Below are 22,277 nucleotides of genomic sequence, written 5' to 3' on the forward strand. Positions count from 1 at the left end.
AGTAAAGAGTGACTGAAGTTTATCAGAGCACAAGTCACATGACTGGGGGCAGCTGGGAGAAAAAAAATCTGTTTGCTCTTTTGAGAAACTGATTTCAGTGCAGAATTCTGCTGGAGGTGCAATATTAAGTTATCCCTTAAGTAATTCCCTTTCACAAATAGATTTGTTTATGCTGTGTTTAATCTGACCATTTGTTGCTTGCACTACTAGGGCTGACCAAAATACAGTGTTGGGTCCTTGACAGGCACCACTCTAAACTATAACCTTCCCCTTGCCATCCATTAAGTATGCTGAGAAAGAGTTGGTAACCAATGCACATTAAAGGTGTTATTAATCAAAAGTCGAGTTTGTGAGGTTTTTTTTTTATACCTCAAATAAACTCACAGCTTGAATATTTTCTAATTTATGAAAAAACTGAAATCAGTGAATTTGTGGTGAAACTCCTGAATTTATCAAGCTTTCGGCGAAAAAAACCCCTCCGATTGCTCAAATGAATCAAGTTTTCGAGCGAAAACCTTAAAAAAAAAAAAAAAAAAAAAAAAAAAAAAAAAACCCCCCCAAAAAAACCCCCAACCATTATGAAGGCTATTAAAGGGGGAAAAATGTTGATGTTACTGGTCCTTTTAAGGGAAACTCAGGCTTCCAAACCAAAATTTGATAAAGAGGCCCACATAACACAAACTCCTAATATAGCCATCTCAGTTACCTGTTTCTTCAAAAAGTATGAATAAATGCCATTTCCTATGCTGAAATCCAGTTCTTCTCTTTCTGTATCATTTGAAATCCTAACAGGGAAGGAGGGACTAAACACTGATGTTACAAATTGTAACAACTTCTCCACAGCTTACAGACAGCATGCAGGAACTACATAACCCACAATGCATTGCATTCTGATGATCCTATCCTTATCAAAATCACGTGTGCAGGGAATTGTGGGGTTTGGAGGATGCAGGCTGAGGACAGATTGTTGCTGATACAAAGTAACAGTAGTCAGCCAGCTCAGCAAAGTAGTCAGACAGATCAGCAGGAGAGCAGGGGGCTAGGCTTAGGTAACTGTTCCAAACCATAACAAATCATGAAAAGTTTGCATATTTTTTAGTTGATATATATTGCAAAGTTTCTTGAAATTATGTTTACTTTTCAAAAAGCTTAAGTTATGTTTGTGTGGAGTTCCCCTTTAACATCTTCAAATGGTTCAAATGGGCCTCTCCCACTGACTTTGACAGGTTTTAGTTGGAGTATTTTCAGATAAGCGCTATTTTCAGCTTCTGGTATAATAAATATAATATCATAAAAAAACAATTACAATTTTTTTTAAACCCTAAAAATTCGAGTTTTTCTTTTAAACCTAAAAATTTGAGTTTTGCCTGAAAAATACCATTGAAAACTCAAAATTTCCTGGTAAAAAACTACTACTTTTAATAAATAACCCCCTAAGTCACTTTTACACTTGTAAAACACATGATTATGGTAGCAGTAGCTTATGAACACGAGTTCCACTTACTAGTATATACGTTTTTTTGGGGTTTTTTTTACAATAAATATATTTTTGTATTAAGGGTATGTAAACAAGTAGTTCTAAATGTGTATTTTTTTATGCAAATATAAACATTGCTACACTAAATATCTATTTCTATTTTTTTTTTTTTTGCAAACTTACTAATGCAGGAGATAAAATATCCAGAATTTCTTGATCTTCGTCCATACACTTCTGATCCCAATGGAGAGCCAGTTATTTATGTCCTGTACGCTGTCCTCATACATACTGGTTTTAGCTGCCATGGTGGCCACTATTACTGCTATGTGAAGGTGAGCATCAATCTTCTCTGCAGATTCCCAGTCGGTTATGGTTTGTGCTAGTGATGCACCGAATCCAGGATTCGGTTCGGGATTCAGCCAGGGTTCGGCCTTTTTCAGCAGGTTTCGGATTCAGCCGAATCCTTCTGCCCGGCCGAACCAAATCCAAATTTTAATTTGCATATGCAAATTAGGGGTGGGAGGGAAATCGTGAGACTTTTTGTCACAAAACAAGGAAGTAAAAGTTTTCCGCTTCCCATCTCTAATTTGCATATGCAAATTAGGATTCAAATTCCTAGTTTCTGCAAAGTCAATGAGCACAAGGATAAAAAAGATACAAGTAATTGTGTTGTCGCTAGAGCACGGATCCCCAACCTTTCTTACCAATGAGCCACATTCAAATGTAAAAAGGGTTGGGGTGGGGGGGGGGGGGCAACACAAGCATGAACAAGTTCCTGGAGATGCCAAATAAGGGCTGTGATTGGCTATTTGGTTGCCCCTATGTGGAGTTGCAGTTTACAGGAGGCTCTATTGCAACCCAAGATGCCTCTAAGCCAGGAATTAAAAAACAAACGCCTGCTTTGAGGCCACTGGGAGCAACATCCAAGGGGTTGGTGAGAAACATGTTGCTTGTGAGCCACTGGTTGGGAAACACTGCTCTAGAGAATGGGGGGAGTTAAGATGCAGCAGCTACAGGTTGAAATAATTGCAACACAACATCTGGAACCAGCATATATGTATAGAATTAACTCTACAGAGTAACTCCTTCATCCCACCCAGTGTGGCTACTGATAGTCACACATAATTTGTGTGTCCAGCTTTGCAATTTAAACACTATTCAGTACTGGGGAAATATATGGCGCCCTGCTTTAGTCACATCTTCATGTCTTGCTAATAATATCTTTAATGTGTTGCCTCTGCTTTGTTTCAGGCATGCAATGAACAGTGGTACCTTATGAATGATTCCACTGTTTCCACCACAGACATCCGAACGGTTCTTAACCAGCAGGCTTATCTTCTGTTCTACGTCAGGTACACTTTGCACTCTCTTGCCTCTACGCTCCCTGAACTCTATAGAAATGATTGTATTCATTTTAGTTTTCTTGCTTCTTTTGAAGAGCTCAGAACTCCCAGAATGGAGCGTCTTACTCCCTGCATGCAGCCAGTCCTAGCTCCCCGCAACCGAGCAGCAGCCAGAGAGCCGGCAACTCCAAATCCGCATTGGTTGGACCTCCTCGCAAAATAAAGGTGAGAATTTATATGCCTAGTAAAATTGAACCTGTCCCTTATTCAATTACTATAGCTCTGCAGCCGTCCATTGTCGCACTGTTAGAAATGAGACAGGTAAACACTGTGACTGACGTTGCTAAGCTATATTATAGTACATTATAGGTCTAGGTGCCCCTTAGCCACCACTAAAGTTAATATTGGCTCTTGGTGCAGTTGCATGGCTGATGAATATCAAAAGTTGGTTATAGGAGTAACGATCATATTCATCCAGATGTTTCTTTTTCACTTCTGCACCTTTCAGAATTCAAAACACATGAATGGGAAGAAATCGCCCAAAAACCAGATGAACAATTCTGTAGTGAATAATAACAACATGAATCTTAAAAGGCCACCTCTTGGCAACACTGTCGTCAATCGGCAGACTGTAATCAATATTCCCAACAACAAGAAACAAAAGATTACAATCAGCATCAATAAATACCATCAGCAAGGACTCTCCCTGCCCACTGTACATAAGACTGAGAGCTTACACAAGCCCGCCCCTTCATCCACCATTACTAAGCACTCTAATAAGCCTACCTCAAATACCTCTACACCGCTAGTAAGGAAACACTCGCCAAGCAAGCCGTATCCAGGACCACTAGTCAATGGCACGTGCAAGGCTGGCTCCAGTTTGCTGGTACCTTATGGCGCTGATTCTTCAGAAAACTCTGAAGAGGAGTATAAGGGATTGGACAGCAGCGACTGGAATGGAAAATCTATAAATGGGGAGATGTGTAAAAATGGACTGAGCTTGCATGAGGACAAGTCTCCTTGTAACTCGTTCAAAACTAGTTCTGAAAAGGAAGAGCCACTTAAAGCTGCTGTTGAATCGCTGTCTAGGAATAGTATGGCCGGCTCTGACACCAACGATAGTGTAAATGTACCTGAAATCAGTCATTCTAGTAATGTGGGAGATCCTACAGAAGCCAGTTCTCTGAAAAAAACAGAATTAACCCAAGATGTGAGTGGTTTTTGGGTCATATTTGTGTATAGTGTGCGCTTTGATACGACATCTTCAATTTGCTATATTTTTTTTTTTTACTCTAGGTTGACACTATTTTACCGCTAAACAAGGAGAAGAAACCCTTAATTTTATGCAACAACACATCTGAGGGTAAATCCACAGAAAAAACGTAAGTTACATGTATGCTGTGAATCTCCAAAAAATACTCCGATAACCACAGGGCTGGCAGTTTAAAAAGCCACTTCATCTTCATAGTTTTCCCTTTGTATTTAGTAAACATAAATATTAAAGGGGTATTTCACCTTTTGAGTAAAATTTTTGTATGATGTAGAGCAGTGATCCCCAACCAGTAGCTCGTGAGTAACATGTTGCTCCCCAACCCCTTGGATGTTGCTCCCAGTGGCCTCAAAGCAGGAGCTTATTTTTGAATTCCAGGCTTGGAGGCAAGTTTTGGTTGTATAAAAACCAGGTGCACTGCCAAACAGAGCCTCAATGTAGGTCAACCATCCAAATAGGGGCTACCAAATGGCCAATCACAGCACTTATTTGGCACCCCAAGAACATTTTTCATGCTTGTGTTGCTCCACAACTCCTTTTACTTCTGAATTTTGCTCATGGGTTCATATTCTGAGACAATTTGCAATTGGTTTACATTTTATATTTGTGTTTTTTGTGTTATTTAGCTTTTTATTTAGCAGCTGTGCAGTTTCCAATTTCCACAATCTGGTTGCTAGGGTCCAGATTACCCTAAGAACCATGCATTGATTTGAACAAGAGACTGAAATATGAATAGGAGAGGCCTCAATAGAAAGATGAGTAATAAAAATTAGCAATAACAATACATTTGTCCCCTTACAGATCAAAGCTTGAAAGAGTCAGAAGAAGGTGAATAATTAAAAAAACTAAACTAAATAAAAAAAAAAATCAAGCCCAATTGAAAAGTTGCTTAGCATTGGCAATTCTATAAAATACTGAAAGTTAACTTAAAGCTGAGCCACCCCTTTAAGGATGTCCATGTATGATTATTAACCCCTAGCTCCCATTATAGTTCTGCTAGCTCAGATTTCAGTTTCAGCCTGTAAGCCTTTATGAATTGTTTGGCCACAATCTTCATCATCACTAACTCCTGTATAGCCTCAAGGTATGTGTTAAGCTACAAATAGGGAACGATCTGACGAAGGACGTAGTCTGTTACAAACACCAACTTTTTTCTTGGAAGAACACCGCTAGTTCTCAATTGTGAAGAAATGGATAATTCTGCAGGGACTCTAGGTCTGTGCTGCATACAGACATGTTATTCTAAAAAGGAGGTGGGATGCACCGAAAACACGATTTGAAATTCGGCCGAATCCTTCATGAAAGATACGGCTGAAAAGAACCCAATCTTTCTTTGCATATACATATTAGGGGCAGGAAAGGGAAACGGCTTCCTTGTTTTGTGATGAAAGGTCATATGATTTCCCTTCCCACCCCTAATTTACATATGCAAATTAGGATGTTTTTCCATCCCTAATTTACATATGCAAATTACGATTTGGTTCGGACAGGCACAAGGATTCGGCTGAACCCTGCTAAAAGAAGCAGAATTCTTGATTCGATGCAGCAGTAGGTCCTGGTTCTAAACAAGGATGGGTCTTCTAATCATATTGGTGGCAAAGATTATTCTAAAACTCTGCAACCCATGGTTAGAGTTTGTGCCAAATACTGCAGCGCAACTTCCTTCTAAGAGGCAGAAAGACCAAAGAAAACTGCTTTCCTCCCTTTAATGTTTTATCCGTTACTGTAATTGGTACATTTATTTTAAAAGACAGTGCAGCATTTTTCAGTGTGTGTTCAATGATCAAGGCTTGTACTGAAAATCCTTATCTGCTACTCTTTTTATTCTTCCTCACTCACTTCCTAGTTCAGAGCCATTGTTTGTTGAGAACTAGGCAGTAAAAAAAAATGACCTGTCCACAGTACTGAGCTTGCCTTATCTCGCAGCCTGCAGCTTAGGGACGATACGTGTGTTTATACAGAGCTCACCATCTATCTCTGTAAACCGGGTCATTTGTTTAAATTTAAAGAGATGCGTGAGTTCAGGGATAAAAATAAAAGCAATTGACCATTAGTGCTTTATGATAGCAAAAACATATATTTTTTAAATCAAATAAGCAGAATACATTTCTGAAAGAATTCTTTATTTTTTTAGTGTGGGATTCTAATGTATATCTTTCTTTCTTTCAGTGCACCATATTTATCGAATGGAACAAGTAGTTTGCACAACACTGCTCTGTGGAGAAATGGGATGGACCCGCCTGCTAAACAACAAGCGGAGGAAGGCCAAAGTGCTAGTGTGAATCCGGCAGCTTGTGGGAAGCAGGAGAACCGCATGGCAGACACTCGCATTAATAAAAATGCACACACTTCATCAGAAGACAACGGCATTAATAACACACTTGTTAACTCTTTATCAGCAGACGACCGTGACGAGGAAACATTTAATGTGCCGTCGATCAATAAATATGACGGTGGTCTACCTGCTTTACTCACCGGTTCTGATACAAACCAATCTATGGTCAAGGTTGTTGCCCAACCCGATCATTCAGATGAGAATGTGAATAGAATTTCAGCCCAGCCTCATGAAAACTCTGACACCGAAAAGAAAGTCCCGACGGAAAATGGGGCAGAAAAGAGCTACTCTGTGTTTGCCGACACCAAGAAAGTGAAAAGGGATCACTTCCGCAATGAGCGATGCCGTTCTGACAGCAGTGAAGAGAGACGTCCCACCAGTAACCGAGAGAGACAGTCCCGCAGCAGAGAGAGAACTAAATGGAAGCACTATAGACCGTCTCATTGTGATGAATACAGGCACAGGGATCATTATAGAAGGAGCAGCCCGTACAACTACAAGGACTGTAACAAACACAGCCAGAACAGGGGCAGATCCAGAAGTCGGGGCCGCTATGAAACCTCTAAAAGCTGGTATAGCAATTCCAAAAGGGATCGTTCACGCAGTCGAGAAAGGAACTACCAAGATAAAAGCAGACGTTACGATAGCTACAGGCATTATAATGACCATTATACATCGCATGGTTACCGGGACTATCGAGATAGAAAGCCTTCGTATGAGGACAGAGACTATCCAAGTAAATCCTATAACTCGTACAGAAGCAGCTGCTCTTACTACCCCAGAGATAAAGTACGGGAATATCCCAATAGCCCCAAACACAATATCTATTATTCGTCCTCTTTTCAAAGGCACTCGGAAAAGTATCATCATGAAAAATACAACGGTGTCCTGGATTACCACCAAGCCGATAAACATAGTAAGGAAAGAAAAAGCAAACAAAGATACTCTAGAGACAGCGACCACGAGAGCGAAACCAAGCGCAGACAGAATGGCGACCTGAGGGACATGAGAAAACGTAGATGGAGCAGCTCATCTGAAAGCAGCGACTATGAAATAGATGTCAAACGGAAAAGGATCGGTACAAATGGAGCAGCGACTAAAGACCGTTTCAGGGTGAGAGATTTACCCTTTATATTGATCCATATTGAAATTTTCAGTGGAAAGTAAGAAACAGTTTTCATAAATGTGGGGCTGCCTTCCTTGTTGGCAAAGCAGAGGAGTGGGGTGAGCCCAAAAAAACCCCAGAAAACCTAAGCCAACGTGCTCTCTAGGTGCCACAGGGCTGCTCTAATTGTTCTCTTGCACAGCAGCTCTGTCGTAAATGGGCCTCCAAACACGTCCCTGCACTGAAATCCGTTTCTTAAAAGAGCAAACCGATTTTTTTTATATTTAGTTTTGAAATCTGACATGGGGCTAGACATATTGTCAGTTTCCCAGCAGCCCTCAGTCATGTGACTTGTGCTCTGATAAACTCCAAGTCATTCTTTACTGCTGTACTGCAAGTTGGAGTGCTATCACCCTTCTCCCCCCCCCCCCAGCAGCCCAACAACAGAACAATGGGAAGGTAACCAGATAGCAGCTCCCTAACGCAAGATAACAGCTGCCTGGTAGATCTAAGAACAGCACTCAATAGTAAAATCCAGGTCCCACTGAGACACGTTCAGTTACATAGTTAAATTGGGTTGAAAAAAGACAAATTCCATCAAGTTGAACCCCTTCAAATGAAAACCCAGCATCCATACACACACCCTCCCTACTTTCACATAAATTCTATATACCTATACTAACTACAGAGTTTAGTATCACAATAGCCTTTGATATTATGTCTGTCCAAGAAATCATCCAAGCCATTCTTATAGTCATTAACTGAATCAGCATCACAACATCACCCGGCAGTGCATTCCACAACCTCACTGTCCTGACTGTGAAGAACCCCCTACGTTGCTTCAAATGAAAGTTCTTTTCTTCTAGTCTAAAGGGGTGGCCTCTGGTACGGTGATCCACTTTATGGGTAAAAAGGTCCCCTGCTATTTGTCTATAATGTCCTCTAATGTACTTGTAAAGTGTAATCATGTCCCCTCGCAAGTGCCTTTTTTCCAGGGAAAACAACCCCAACCTTGACAGTCTACCCTCATCATTTAAGTCTTCCGTCCCTCTAACCAATTTAGTTGCACTTAGTCTCTGCACTCTCTCCAGCTCATTTATATCCCACTGTATGGATGTAGAGCTGGCACTCAATGAGCAGTCCTCCAGGCATGTTCGGTAAAATTCAAATGGTTTTATTGAAGCACAAGAAGTGTATACAACCTTACGTGTTTTGTGTTCTCGCAACACTTCATCATAGGCCCTTTTACCAGACTGACATTCCATTCATAAGTAATGTGTAAAATGTATCTGTGTGCATGTCGTACTGATATATATGTAGGTGTGTGTTTGTACGAGTCCTTGTTATCTTTTAAAGTATATCCGTATAAATGGTGCTTAGTGATGTCATCAGTTATAATTGGTGCTTGGTGATGTCATCAGTTATAATTGGTGCTTGGTGATGTCATCAGTTATAATTGGTGCTTAGTGAGGAAAGAAACCTGCAACCCCCGTTATAAAATATGATATTAGGACTTGTACCTTTTTATGTAGTTGTGGCACTTGACCACTGGGGGCAGGGGGAGGAGTTACATTATTCTCTATATGAACACATTCAAAGGGGATGGAAATTTAAACATTTTATGAAGTAGAGGGCCACCTATTTCAGTCCTTATTTCAGCTCCATCCTACAAGTCCTGAAGTGGGATATGTGTCCATCCATCTAGAAGTGGAGCCACACGTTTAGAAGGGGGACATCCCATAAGGCCTGGTGCACTGCTGTGTTTGGATTGGATAGCGGTTGTTGCTGCTGCTGCCACTTGCACATAAGATTGAATGTGAGCAGTTATGTTGAGGGTACAGTGGTATACTGTATATATTGCGATGTTTATTGACTTGTGTGTCCTCTAAGTCTGTGAACTATAGAAATGGCCACAGAAAAGAACATCATCCCCTATTTGGTTTGATTTATGTTTTTGCTTTTTCTTGTCAGGTTCATGGAAACGCAGACTTCGCTTCTTTTGAAGAAAGACCCCTGAAAATGACAGTTTTTCAGAATTCGTAACATTCCGTTTCTCAAGCTACAAATACGACATGGAGCGAGCAGCGACACAGACAGAAACATGTCACATTGGCAGCATCCAGAAGTCTTTCACTCTCTCTGACCAGTCCCGAATATCACAGCCCGTCCCTGCATGAGACCTCCCCAATCAGCTTTAGAGCGCATGGTGGGGGCTGCATTTTTCTTTTAATTTATTCATGTATTTATTTTTTAGTGCATTTTATGGGAATAATGTTGCAGAATGAGCTTTAGAAGCAGAAGACCCCTCTTTGAAAAATTAGTTATTACAAATGATTTGTTTTTTTTTTTATTTGCCCCCATGTCATTTTAAGTATGGCGGCAGCCTTACAACTTGGATCACAGGCACTATTTAGGAATGAGATGTTTAATATTTATTAAATAGTTTATTTTCCTAGAATGGATAGTCTGTATATTCTGTGACACCCTCTACTCTTCAAGTACCAGAAATGATAAGATATAATACACAAGAGCCGCGAATATGCTGTAAAGTATATCCTTACAAACTGTGCTTGGTGATGTCATCGGTTATAATCGGAGCTTGATGATGTCATTTCTGTCACATGACTCACTGAAACTTGTGTATTATAATAAATAAAGTACCCCCTGGTGCAAAATATGAGGCTATTAGAAGTCACCTTGGTGTTCTGTGACCTGGTCTTGGTACTTCTCTGTAACTTATAATATAGTGAATAAAGTACCCCCTTTTGTAATATATAAGGTTATTATACGTTACTGAGGAGTTTCATGACCATATAAAAACACAAGGCCGAGTGTTTTTATACAGGTCATGGAACTCCGAGGTAACGTCTAATATCCTCATATTTTGCAACTGGGGGTACTTTATTTATTATAATACACAAATTTCAGTGGGGCATGTGACAGAAATGACATCAGAACTCACTGTTTGTAACTGATGACATCAGAACTCACTGTTTATAAGGATATCATTTACAAGCTATTCATGGCTTTTGTGTATTATATTCTTATATTTCACAAGTGTCCAACCTTTAGCCCTGCAACTGTGCAATGAAAGCTCCCAAGTTTTTATTGGACTTAAGAAGAAGCTTCTGAAAAAAAAAAATCTTAGAGGGCACCACACGTATGGGGAGAGATCGGGAGGCAGAGAGGGTACAATTCGGGAGATTGAGAGTGATCGTTCTGATAGTGTACCAATTTCATACCCCTTGTAATGGCTACACAAACTATTGGGGCTTGTTCTTCACTAGTCTACAGGTTCTCTTATTGTTTAGACACTTCACTTTCCTTGTGTACTGGGAATTTCTTTCTGTTCCATTGAGCAAGAGACTTGTACAGGGCACAGTCTCCCTTTCACTGCCCTTTGCCCTTTCACGTATTTGACATATCGGCCTCTTGCTCATCATATAAATCTTCCAGTGTGAGCAATAAGATTTGTAGCCACTATTGCATGCCAGTGAAGAGAATGAATCGTCACCGTTGCTTTTGTGGTTTCAACACTTGGTTCACCCGAAATGACTTTCATAACTGCAGCTTGAGTAAAGAACAACTGAACTCCCATTCCATATTATTGCAAAAGAAAACAAAATTATTGGTGCTTTGACTAGATACTGTTTAGGAATTTACCATGAGTATTTTTTAAATGTAAACCTTTGTGGAAACTGTGCAGAAAAAAAATGGAGGTTGGGGAGAAAAGCCCTGGAATACTTTCTCTCTCAAATGCTGCTTTGTTAAGACTCAGGATTTCATGTATTTCACATCCCGTGCGTCTCCACGTGACATCTCGTACTGAGAAATCGCAGATTTAAGTCAAGGAAAGATGGGAACTTCATTAACTAAGACTCCATGTTTACATATTGACGTGATCTACTACAACTTTGCTTCCGACTCTCGCGCAAAGGAAAAATGAATCTCGTCTCTGCCGACGCAGACGTTCCGTTTCCAGTTAACATCATGAATGTATAATCTTTATTGGGGGGTGGGATAGGTTTTATTGCAGAAATGGTTTAGAAAAATGCCATGTCCTTTGCATAACCCGATGGCCGTCGCAGTCCTCCGAAATGGATTCCGATTCTTTTATCTTAAGCCTCTGGTATAAAAGTTCCAACTATTCATACTGTGATTTTATTTAAAGATGAACTTTAAAAGAAAAAAAAAAAAATTGATACAGGTTTATAATCTTTACCGTTCCTGTATCAGGAGGCGGAAAAGCTGTATTTGGTATAGTAAATATCAGCATAATCTATGGTTTATGCGTGTAATGAAAGTGTCAAGATTCAGCTGTTTTTGTTTTTTAAGAAAATATGAAAAAATATGAAGGGGGGGGGAGGCTCTTCCTCCTACTGATGTAGCATGTCCATTTTAGACTATAAACATGTTTTAAAACAAATCTTTGGTTTATGTGGTTTTTTTTTTGGTGTTCATCCAATAGCGAGAAGGGAGAAAAATGGTCTCTGTCTGTGGTTGAAATGAGGGGTGGGTGTGTCCTAACAGTCCATACCAGAAGCACAGTATTGCAAAGACCAGCTTTGGTTTCCTATCAGGTCCACCACCTAAGAGATTAGTCGATAGGCTATGGAATTGCTACAAAACCTGAGTCCATGATATTACATAAATAAAGGACGGCTAACCGCATATACAAATAAAATGTGCTTCTCTTGTAACAATTCTCTGCTTCTGGATGCAGGATAACATGTAAAATACCAGCACAGTGAGCTCATGAAAAGGAAAGTCAGTGGCCCCACTTAGATTACAGGAGAGGGTGAAAGAGTCCGAGCAGGGCTGTAGATTTATAAAAGGCAGACTGAAAAGATCGGTTGGCTTGTAATACTAGAAAGTCAGTGACTCCAGGGATAAGTCACAGCTAAAAGGAAGTTTGAATTAAAAAAAAAAAAACCTTAATGGTTGACAAAGTTTGATAGAAAGTCAATTTGCTGTAGGAGAATAGTGTCACAGAGGTCCAAATTGCATCATATTTAGAGATTTCAGTGTACAGTATAACATTTTAGACCTTGGTAGACAAACTAGATCATGTTTTTATATAGAGCCGACAAGATACGCAGTGCTTTACCTTAGTTATAACAAACAGGGAATAAATGGAGGATAACAAACGAGGGTTACAGAGAACAATAGGATTAGAGGGCCCTACAAATTAGAGTTTACAAACTAAAGGTTAGGGTACGATTGAGACATTAGGATTTTAGAAACACTTGTGATTTAACGATACAGCGATGATTGATTAATTAAGGTACAAGGAATACACTTCTATAAACAGGTGGAGAACTAAACCCTAAAAATGAATATGGCAAAAACTACTGTTTTATACACTGAACTTATTGCTAAAGTTTCATCTTGTCAATAGCAGCAATGATCCAGGACTTCAAACTTGTGTCTGTGACACTCACATGCTCAGTGGGCTCTGAGCAGCTGTTGAGAAGCTAAGCTTAGGGGTCGTCACTAATTATCCAGCAGAAAATGAGGTTGGTCTGTAATATAAGCTGATGCTACAGGGCTGATTATTAATTTCTGATGCTAATTGCACTGGTTTCTGAGCAGCTGTGTAGTAATTATCTGTATTAATTACTAATTAGCCTTATATTGTGACATTTCTATTCTAAGTTTACTGTATATTGTGAGTGGGTCCCTAAGCTCAGTAAGTGACAGCAGCACAGAGCATGTGCAGTGAATCAGCAGAAAAGAAGATGGGGAGCTACTGGGGCATTTTTGGAGACACAGATCTTTACTGCTAAAGGGCTGTGGTTGCCTTGGGCTGGTACAGAAGCTAAAAACATAATGAACAATATTTCTAGCTACTTCTTTAGTTTAACGTTCCTTGTCCTTTAAAGAGCGTTTGAAAGTTTGGAGAGAAGTAGAAAATCTGACAGCTTGAGGCAGAGAGTTCCAGACAAACTAGATCCTTGGTTCCTCCAGGTGCATCTGCTCCATAACAGATGTCCCTTCCAATCCACGCTGCCTCTCCTTCATGTGGAGGGGGTTATAGAACAAAATGGCACTCAGGACTATGGGAAACCTGATGAAGGGAGGGTGAAATCCCCCCCCCCGAAACGTTGATGCACAGGTGGTTAAAATAAAAGGGGCAAGTTCCCCGCCTGTATAACAATACGGTGTATGTGCGGCTCTCTTTCCATGATTCTTACGTATGATTGCCGTGTGCCGACCGTCTAGGTAGTTCAGCACCACCAGGCAGGATTATGATAGGAAAGGAGAGGAGGTGCAGAATTTACAATAGTTAGACCCCTCTGTCTTCCATTCATACTGTGTGTGGGCTGGACTCTAAAAACATTGAGAAAAGAAAAGCAGGGCAGATGTTTTTTGCATATAAACATGAATGGTCAGCATAAGAGGTCAATGACAAATAGGAATAATAGTGGTATAAGTAGTTGCCATGTTTATAAGCTCAGGTAAAGCAGTTCAGCAGACAGGTCACACCTGCTCCTTCCATCCCTTGGGCGTCATTAGGTCCAGTGAGTTCCCTTTCAATTATTTTACTCCAAAAGGATTCACCAACACCAGAAAAAGGTTCAACCCTTTCTGTGGTTTCCACATTAAACAGATCCCTGAACCTTCACGGAAAGTTCTGGAGTAAAAAGTACTAAATCGATTTGCAGGGGAGAAGTCTAAATCCTGATGTGAGAGTTCTGTGCATGTTTGTACATGAAAACAAAAAATAAAGAATTTATAGTCAGGATAATCAAACTTATTTCAATCAGAAACCAAGTTCATCATGAAGGAATCCAGAAGCATGACTTTGCCACCATCCAATCTAAATGCCAGTGCTGCTGGACTTTATCCACTCTTTAAGGAGAACTACACCCCCTTTAATAAGAAAAGCCCCCCCTGCATAGTTGATTACCCCTGAATGTGCCCCTAACACAATCCTCACGTATCTGTGGGGAGTAAGTGCAGCAGAGCTCATGAGTGCCATCTAACGGCTGTTTGGGTCCTCTTTCCAGCACTTTATTGTTAGTGGCCCCTAAGGTGTTTAATCATATGCTGGGGGTACTGTATTATACACAGGGGAGGAGGAGGCATATGGATTTAAGGGGATGTCTTTATATGACAACTTTTTTTTCACATATGAGTGATAAGTGATATCCCTGCAGTGAGCACCAACAACTTGTTTTTTGATGTGCTACCACCATTAATGTGACATGGTCTTGTGGTAACTTGGGTGTGGTTTAAAGTGGGTGTGGTTTAAAAACAGGGAGTGGCAAACACTTGCTTCCATTATCAGCCCTCCACCATGTAGGCCAAAAAAAAATTTGTCCCTCGCTACCACAGAAGTTGGACAGCATTGATCTAGGGTAGTAGGTAGGGGCTTCGCTAATTGGGGGTTTAGTGCTTTATTACAGTAAAAACATCATACATAGAAATCATTTGAGGCCTTTGGCAGGGTGAAGGCCATAACTACCCCCCGAAAGACCAACAAGTCATAGGGACGTGCCTGCCATTCTATATACGTTCCAAAAATTGTCTAATAAAACTTCAGTTTTCAATAATATTTCAAAAATATTTTACGACAACTGAATATTCCCTTAGTATTTTCTCCCAATAGGATGCAAGGGCCCTAGGGAAAATTCTCTCTATTTCTAATCATGTATTTACTTCTCCCCTTCTAATACTAATGGGTGCTCTTGTCCTCAATATGTTCTATTGGTGAATAAATAGGCAATTATTAATTGTATGGTGCCCTTGCACACTATCAGTCTATAACGATCAGGTTCCCCCTTAAAGGGCAGGTAAAATCTAAAATAAAATAAGGCTAGAAATGCTGTATTTTGTATACTAAATATAAACATGAACTTACTGCACCACAAGCCTAATCAAACAAATGATTTATGCTTTCAAAGTTGGCTACAGGGGGTCACCATCTTGTGACTTTGTTAAACATCTTTGCAAGACTAAGACTGTGCACATGCTCAGTGTGGTCAGGGCTGCTTAGAGATCATCATAAACAAAGCTGCTTGAGTTCTGCGTGGCTGGGAAGTAAGGTGGGGGCTCCCCCTGCTGTTCATAAGTATGATTGTTTCCCTGCTCAGCAGTTAGGGACCGTCTGACAATTACTATCCACAGCAGTAAATGAAGGGAGAATTTCACTGAATTTTTCATTAAAGAAAGTAAAAATGGGATTTAATTTTTTTGCCTTGATATGCCCTTTAAGCACCCATTTGCTAGTCATATAAAGACGCATAAAAAAATATTCTTTTTATTACAAGAACAACATTACTTGTGCGATACTTACATGTAGCAGTTTATAAAACAATAAAGCTCCCAACTATGAAATCAATGAGCAAAGTCCGTCCCTTCCTTCAAGGTTCCCATGGCTTTTATATGCTTTGGCTCCAACATATAAGATACATTTAAAAGTATAGTACATAAAGAATGAGGGCGCAGTTCAAGGTCTAAGGAATAATAACATATTGGCATAAACAAAAGTGCTGCTAAATGAGTCCTAAGAAGCAACCCATGGGGCTTGGATGTACAAGTATTTCTGATTCCAGCCATTTTGTCAGAAGTATCAGAGCACCTGGTCTCGCTCCCATCCTCCTGCCACATTAAACAAACCAGTTATGAGCTCCCAGACCAGACTAAAACAGTTGCAAGAGAACAATCAGTCTTGGGAGATCATGTCTAGGTTGGCAATGTGCCTCATTGTGGGTCGTCCGTGGGGGCAATTCCATGGATGTTCAATTTCTCCCATATGAGTGACAAGCTTCTTCATTTCATGGGCATTCAATGCCGTTCCAATCATCACCTGTTTAAATTAAGAGATCACATTTGCCACATGTCAGCCTCCAAGACGACACATCAGAATATGGCAGTTGCCTCTGAGCAATATCATTCCCTCAAGAAAGTACAACTACAAGTACTACACTAATCTGTGATGCAAACACAAGGCATGTACTTACAGACTTCCTGCAGGCTCTGGAGGCAAACATCTGCCTCACTCTGGATGGTCTACACATGACACCCGGGGAGTCGCTTAACATGAATATGAGTTCCTCTATGTCCTGTTGCCCAAAAGTCCAGTTTTTGCTTGTTGGCAAAGAGATTAACTTGACACGTTCTGTAATGGGGGCTAAAAACATGACATACCAATCAACTTTGCTTTGCCTAATGATGGCTTAGATAAAAGAATTGTTCACCCACAAAATAATAATTTTAGCTCATCTGCCTGTTTCATTATTTGGAAAAATTTGGAACTCAAGGTTAACCAGTAACCCAATTTAACACGTGTACTGGGTTATATTCAAACCCCATGAAATGCACAGACCGCACTTGCCACCAAATGATCTCACCAACTGAGTAGTCCATTGGATCAGTTCAACTTTGCCACTCAGTAGGATTGGAAGAGAACACCCAGTAGCATTGGAAGAGAACACAAAATAGCATTGGAAGAGAACACCCAGTAGGATTGGAAGTGAACACCCAGTAGGATTGGAAGAGAACACCCAGTAGGATTGGAAGAGAACACCCAGGAGGATTGGAAGAGAACACCCAGTAGGATTGGAAGAGAACACAAAATAGCATTGGAAGAGAACACCCAGTAGGATTGGAAGAGAACACCCAGGAGGATTGGAAGAGAACACCCAGTAGGATTGGAAGAGAACACCCAGCGGGATTGGAAGAGAACACTCTGCAGGATTGGACGAAGCACTCAGTAGGATTGGAAGAGAACACTCAGTAGTATTGCAAGAGAACACTCAGTAGGATTGCAAGAGAACACTCAGTAGGATTGCAAGAGAACACTCAGTAGGATTGGAAGAGAACACTCAATAGGATTGGAAGAGAACACTCAGTAGGATCGGAAGTTAACACTCAATAGGATTGGAAGAGAACACTCAGTAGGATCGGAAGTTAACACTCAATGGGATTGGAAGAGAACACTCAGCAGGATTGGAAGAGAACACTCAGTAGGATTGGAAGAGAACACTCAGTAGGATTGGAAGAGAACACTCAGTAGGATTGGAAGAGAACACTCAGTAGGATCGGAAGTTAACACTCAATGGGATTGGAAGAGAACACTCAGCAGGATTGGAAGAGAACACCCAGTAGGATTGGAAGTGAACACCCAGTAGGATTGGAAGAGAACACCCAGTAGGATTGGAAGAGAACACCCAGGAGGATTGGAAGAGAACACCCAGTAGGATTGGAAGAGAACACAAAATAGCATTGGAAGAGAACACCCAGTAGGATTGGAAGAGAACACCCAGGAGGATTGGAAGAGAACACCCAGGAGGATTGGAAGAGAACACCCAGTAGGATTGGAAGAGCACACCCAGCGGGATTGGAAGAGAACACTCTGCAGGATTGCAAGAGAACACTCAGTAGGATTGCAAGAGAACACTCAATAGGATTGGAACAACAAATTTTAGCTTTTTATTCAGAAGCTGTGCAGTTTGCAATTTCAGCAATCTGGTAGCTAGGTTCCCAGATAACCTAGCAATACTGCATTGACTTGAATGAGAGACTGGAATATGGCTAGGAGAGAGCCTGAATAGAAAGATAAGTAATAAAAAGTAGCAATAACAATACATTTGTTGCTTTACAGAGCATTTGTTTTTTTTAGATTGTCAGTGACCCCCATTTGAAAGCTGGAGAGAGAAAAAGGCAAATAATTCAAAAACTATAGAAAAGAAAAAATGAAGATTAAAAGAAAAGTTGCTTAGAAATGGTCATTTTGTAACATACTAGAAGTTATCTTAAAGGTGAACGACCCATTTAAGGGAATTAATCATCCTCCATCCTTACCTTCCTCATCAATGATAAAATCGAATCCGTTCTTCTTAAAAATCTCCAGATTGTCAATTAGCACAGTCTCATTTACAGCCGTTAGGTGTAGTGTCTGGGGCCTGGCATTGAACAAGATGATACATGTAAGTTTAGATATATAGTGAATAAAGTACCCCCTCTTGTAAAATATAAGGATATTATAAGTTACCGAGGAGTTCCATGACCATATAAAAACACGAGGCCGAAGGCCGAGTGTTTTTATACAGGTCATGGAACTCCGAGGTAACTTCTAATATCCTCATATTTTACAACTGGGGGTAGTTTATTTATTATAATACACAAATTTCAGTGAGTCATGTGACAGAAATGACATCAGAACTCACCGTTTAAAATTGATGACATCAGAACTCACTGTTTATAAGGATATAATTTACAAGATATTCATGGCTTTTGTGTATTATATAGAAATACAGTATAACGCAGTATGGGTATGATGGATACAGACGGAAAGCAAAACGGGGAGGCACATTTATTAAAGGTCGAATTTCAAATTCATGTGAGGTTTTTTTTTTTTAACTCTATTAAATTTGAATATACTTGAAATTCAATTGGGGGGGTTATTTAATAAAATAATTGAATATCTTAAACTCGAAAACTCAAATTCGACCAAACTTGGTTCAAATTTTTTCTCTGAAAAATCTCGAATTTCAGGAAGGCTACTAACATGTCCAAATGCGTCACTGGACCTCTCCCATTGACTTATACATGAACTCGGCAGGTTTTAGGTGGCGAACAGTTGAATTCAAGCTCTGAAAGGGCCAGAGTGTGATAAACCTCGATTTTCAAATTCAAATTAAAACTCAAGAGTTTGGATAATTCACAATTCAAATTTGTCCATAATTTGACCAAGAAAAATTTTAATTTTCAATTCAACCCTTAATAAATCTGCCCCACAATATGGGGGTTTGAACTCACGCAATTAGTCTTTGCCCTTGCAAAACTGTTTCCTGTTGTAAAACCTCAAAGTTGTATTTCTCATCGGTCGCATGCTGATCGATCATGAACAGGTCAGAATCCAGTTTCGTTATTATGAAGCCCAGGTTGAACTGCCCGATAATTTCCATTTTTGCAAAGGTTTCTTTACTAAGGACAGGAATACAATCAATTTTATGTTAAGGGAAATCAGGAACATGTTGAAGAATTGCAATAAACTGTTCAATATAAAAAAAGTAAGTGGCTGCTCATTTTCTATTTGTAATCAGCCAATCGTAAGGAGTCGGACAGGATAGAAGCTGTGACCTCCAAAGGATGGGCCTCCCTGCCAGCACATATCTATGTTTGACTTTGCCTTTAGCCTCACCAGATCGTTACTAGAGTGAGAAGGGACGGAATGGCAAATAAGGTACAGCTCAGGACCGGGGGCTTTCCGGATAATGGATCTGTGTAATTTGGATCTTCATACGTTACGTCTACTAGAAAATAATTTAAACATGAAATAAACCCAATTGGCTTGTTTTGCTTCCAATAAGGATTCATTTTATATTTTCATCTTAGAAGTTGGATCAAGTACAAGATACTGTTTTATTGTTTCTGAACAAATGGGCAACAAAAATGACATTTATCACTTGTGCCAATGCCCTTGCATTGAACTGCAACTCACAGCATGCTGAGCCAGATGGTTGCTAAAGGAACCTAATATTTATAATTTTGTCCCTGATAGAGGATTGTGCTTTGAGAGAAGATATGAATGAACAGACATGCCAGTCACTGTTTTCCTTGACCTGGTTAGTGAGTATTGCCTGCAGATAAGAGAGACTGAAATATTTTGTACTGGTTAGATATCAAGTTTGGAGTTTCACAATCCCTGTGTCGTTCATAGAACAGAGAAAGCTACATGTTCCTTACTTCAAATGGTCTTCAGAATAATAAATGCCACCAGAACTTTGCCTTCTGGCACATTACTGTATATTTAAACAGGAACCTCCATATTGTTCACCTCGTGAGAATCATTCCCGTAAAGAGCCACTGCACCCTGGTGGATATAAAGATGGCACTTTTGCTGTTCTCCCTCTGCCGTTACAAGTAATGGAAATTTTCAGAAATAACACAATAAACAAAGCTCTCACACCTCGTCATACAGCAGCCCTGTTATTGGACATAAATCCAAATTCTGTATTTTATGATCTCTCTGATGACCATAAATGGCAAGAGGAGGATATTTCCCACATACCTGATCTCTTTCCTGAGTTCATCCTCTGCAGCTTGATTTTCACCGGGGCTAATTTTGGCTCTGAACCTGCGATACCTTTCTGTTTCCTCTTTCATTCGTTGCTGCTGCTTCATACATTCCATTCCCTTAGTTAGATTATTCATGGAGAAATGTAATGGCACTGTCCTCCTCTGGATATCCATGGCTGCATCCACTGTGTCAGGCTGCACCGTCCAAGCTGTGGAAAGGGTTTCTTCCTCTACTTTTGCACGTTTGCAATTTGGAACTGGCTCAATGTGATAAGACTGTTTTATTGATGTATCTGTTTGATCTGATTGTTCAGGATAATGCTCATATTCTAGATCCAGAATTGCTTTGGAATGCTCAACAACACACTTACTTTCAGCCACACCCATTGCCTCTGGGGAACCCGATTCACTTTCACCACTCTGGTGACTAGACATCTCAGGTGTACTGCAGCCCGTCTCACTGTCTGGTATAGAGCTGGTTCCCTTTCCAGAATCACAGTCACCCTCCACTTTAATATCTGCACCAAGAGTTTGATGATGGCCACGTTCGTTCTTAATCTCCCTTTCTGGGTGAATGCAGTCAGATGGTCTATTTGTGACACACTCTTTTGGGTTATTGCTAAAAAATGATAGAAGTTTCCTTTGATTTGGGGACGACTGCTGGGCCTTGACAGGCTTAGGAAACGGTGAGCTAGCATGAGCTGCTTGATGGTGGGAAAATGCCTCCTTCAGTTTGAAGACAGCAAGAGAGCTTCTGGCAGGTGCATCAGCGTGATCCGAAGGAGAGGCCAACACTTGTAAATTAAGCTTTCTGGAAGTACCTTGGGAGACAAATATGTAAAGATTCAGATATTGCTTGTTTCATAAACTGAATTCAGACACAGGCCAAAGTGCAAAGTATATGTATATATGTGTTGTGTGTATATATATATATATATATATATATATATATACGAAATCCAAAGGTGCACTCCGTTAACACAGTAAAGTCCTGGGTGCCAGCCAAAGTAGGTAAATATTTGCGAGAAAGAGCGACACTCACAGGTTGTTTTCAGTGTAGATAAGTTGTGCTTTATTCCACTCAACGTTTCGATCCCTCACAGGGATCTTCGTCAGGAGATTACAAACAAACAGCCAGACCCACTCCCATATATATATATATAAAGAAAAAAAGATTCGCACTCTCAGGACTTATATTAATGTAAAAAGTTTTAATTGCGAGACTAACGTTTTCGGCCTCATCGGAGGCCTTTCTCAAAGTGTCTAAAAGTTGGTAGATATGCAAATAAATACATGAGTTTGGAGGGAAACTAGACACATTCAATCTGTTGTGGTGACATCATCACAGAATCAAAACACCATTTAAATATTGCTCATTCTATACAGACAAGTCAAAAGACTACAAGGCACACATAAAAATGGCAGCTATAGACAATCACATTTAAACCAATATATCCATTCTACAAATAAAAACAAGATATTGTGTAACTATGTTTCAACCACTAAGTAACATCATAACTAAATGATTGTTCAGAGTATCTTTAAACACTGTTGCAAAAAATATCTGAAAATTGAGTTAGATTGACGGGCCTGCGTGGAGACTCGTTCGTGATTTATAATATTTATTTTATAAATTATTATTTTGTTAATATTTAAAACTACCACTCGGATTGCAAAATAATAGTCCCTGTGATTATTCCCATATTTTAATCATCAGA

At 40.0% G+C, this 22,277-nt stretch overlaps 2 protein-coding genes across 7 annotated transcripts in view; one reads left to right on the top strand and one right to left on the bottom strand.

Moving 5' to 3' along the window:
* Positions 1 to 9,985, top strand: part of usp42.L (ubiquitin specific peptidase 42 L homeolog) — a 33,905-nt gene extending 23,920 nt beyond the window's left edge. For 5 of the 6 annotated variants that reach the window (XM_018236435.2, XM_018236436.2, XM_018236434.2 and 2 more), the window contains 7 exons: positions 1,669 to 1,809; positions 2,729 to 2,829; positions 2,916 to 3,045; positions 3,329 to 4,030; positions 4,117 to 4,202; positions 6,260 to 7,538; positions 9,502 to 9,985. In XM_018236435.2, the coding sequence (XP_018091924.1) occupies positions 1,669 to 1,809; positions 2,729 to 2,829; positions 2,916 to 3,045; positions 3,329 to 4,030; positions 4,117 to 4,202; positions 6,260 to 7,538; positions 9,502 to 9,573 (2,511 nt within the window). In that variant the 3' untranslated portion in view covers positions 9,574 to 9,985. The remainder of the gene's footprint in view (positions 1 to 1,668; positions 1,810 to 2,728; positions 2,830 to 2,915; positions 3,046 to 3,328; positions 4,031 to 4,116; positions 4,203 to 6,259; positions 7,539 to 9,501) is intronic. The other variant, XM_018236440.2, reaches the window with a different exon arrangement.
* Positions 9,986 to 15,779: 5,794 nt separating this feature from the next.
* pms2.L (PMS1 homolog 2, mismatch repair system component L homeolog) overlaps positions 15,780 to 22,277 on the bottom strand; it is a 67,448-nt gene continuing 60,950 nt past the window's right edge. Inside the window, exons 11-15 of the mRNA XM_018236441.2 lie at positions 20,552 to 21,380; positions 19,297 to 19,464; positions 18,340 to 18,440; positions 16,497 to 16,666; positions 15,780 to 16,342 (exon numbers count right to left, since the gene is read on the bottom strand). Coding sequence (XP_018091930.1) covers positions 16,199 to 16,342; positions 16,497 to 16,666; positions 18,340 to 18,440; positions 19,297 to 19,464; positions 20,552 to 21,380 — 1,412 coding nt within the window. The 3' untranslated portion in view covers positions 15,780 to 16,198. The remainder of the gene's footprint in view (positions 16,343 to 16,496; positions 16,667 to 18,339; positions 18,441 to 19,296; positions 19,465 to 20,551; positions 21,381 to 22,277) is intronic.

This window comes from Xenopus laevis, chromosome 9_10L (assembly GCF_017654675.1).
Source record: "Xenopus laevis strain J_2021 chromosome 9_10L, Xenopus_laevis_v10.1, whole genome shotgun sequence".
NCBI lineage: Eukaryota > Metazoa > Chordata > Amphibia > Anura > Pipidae > Xenopus > Xenopus laevis.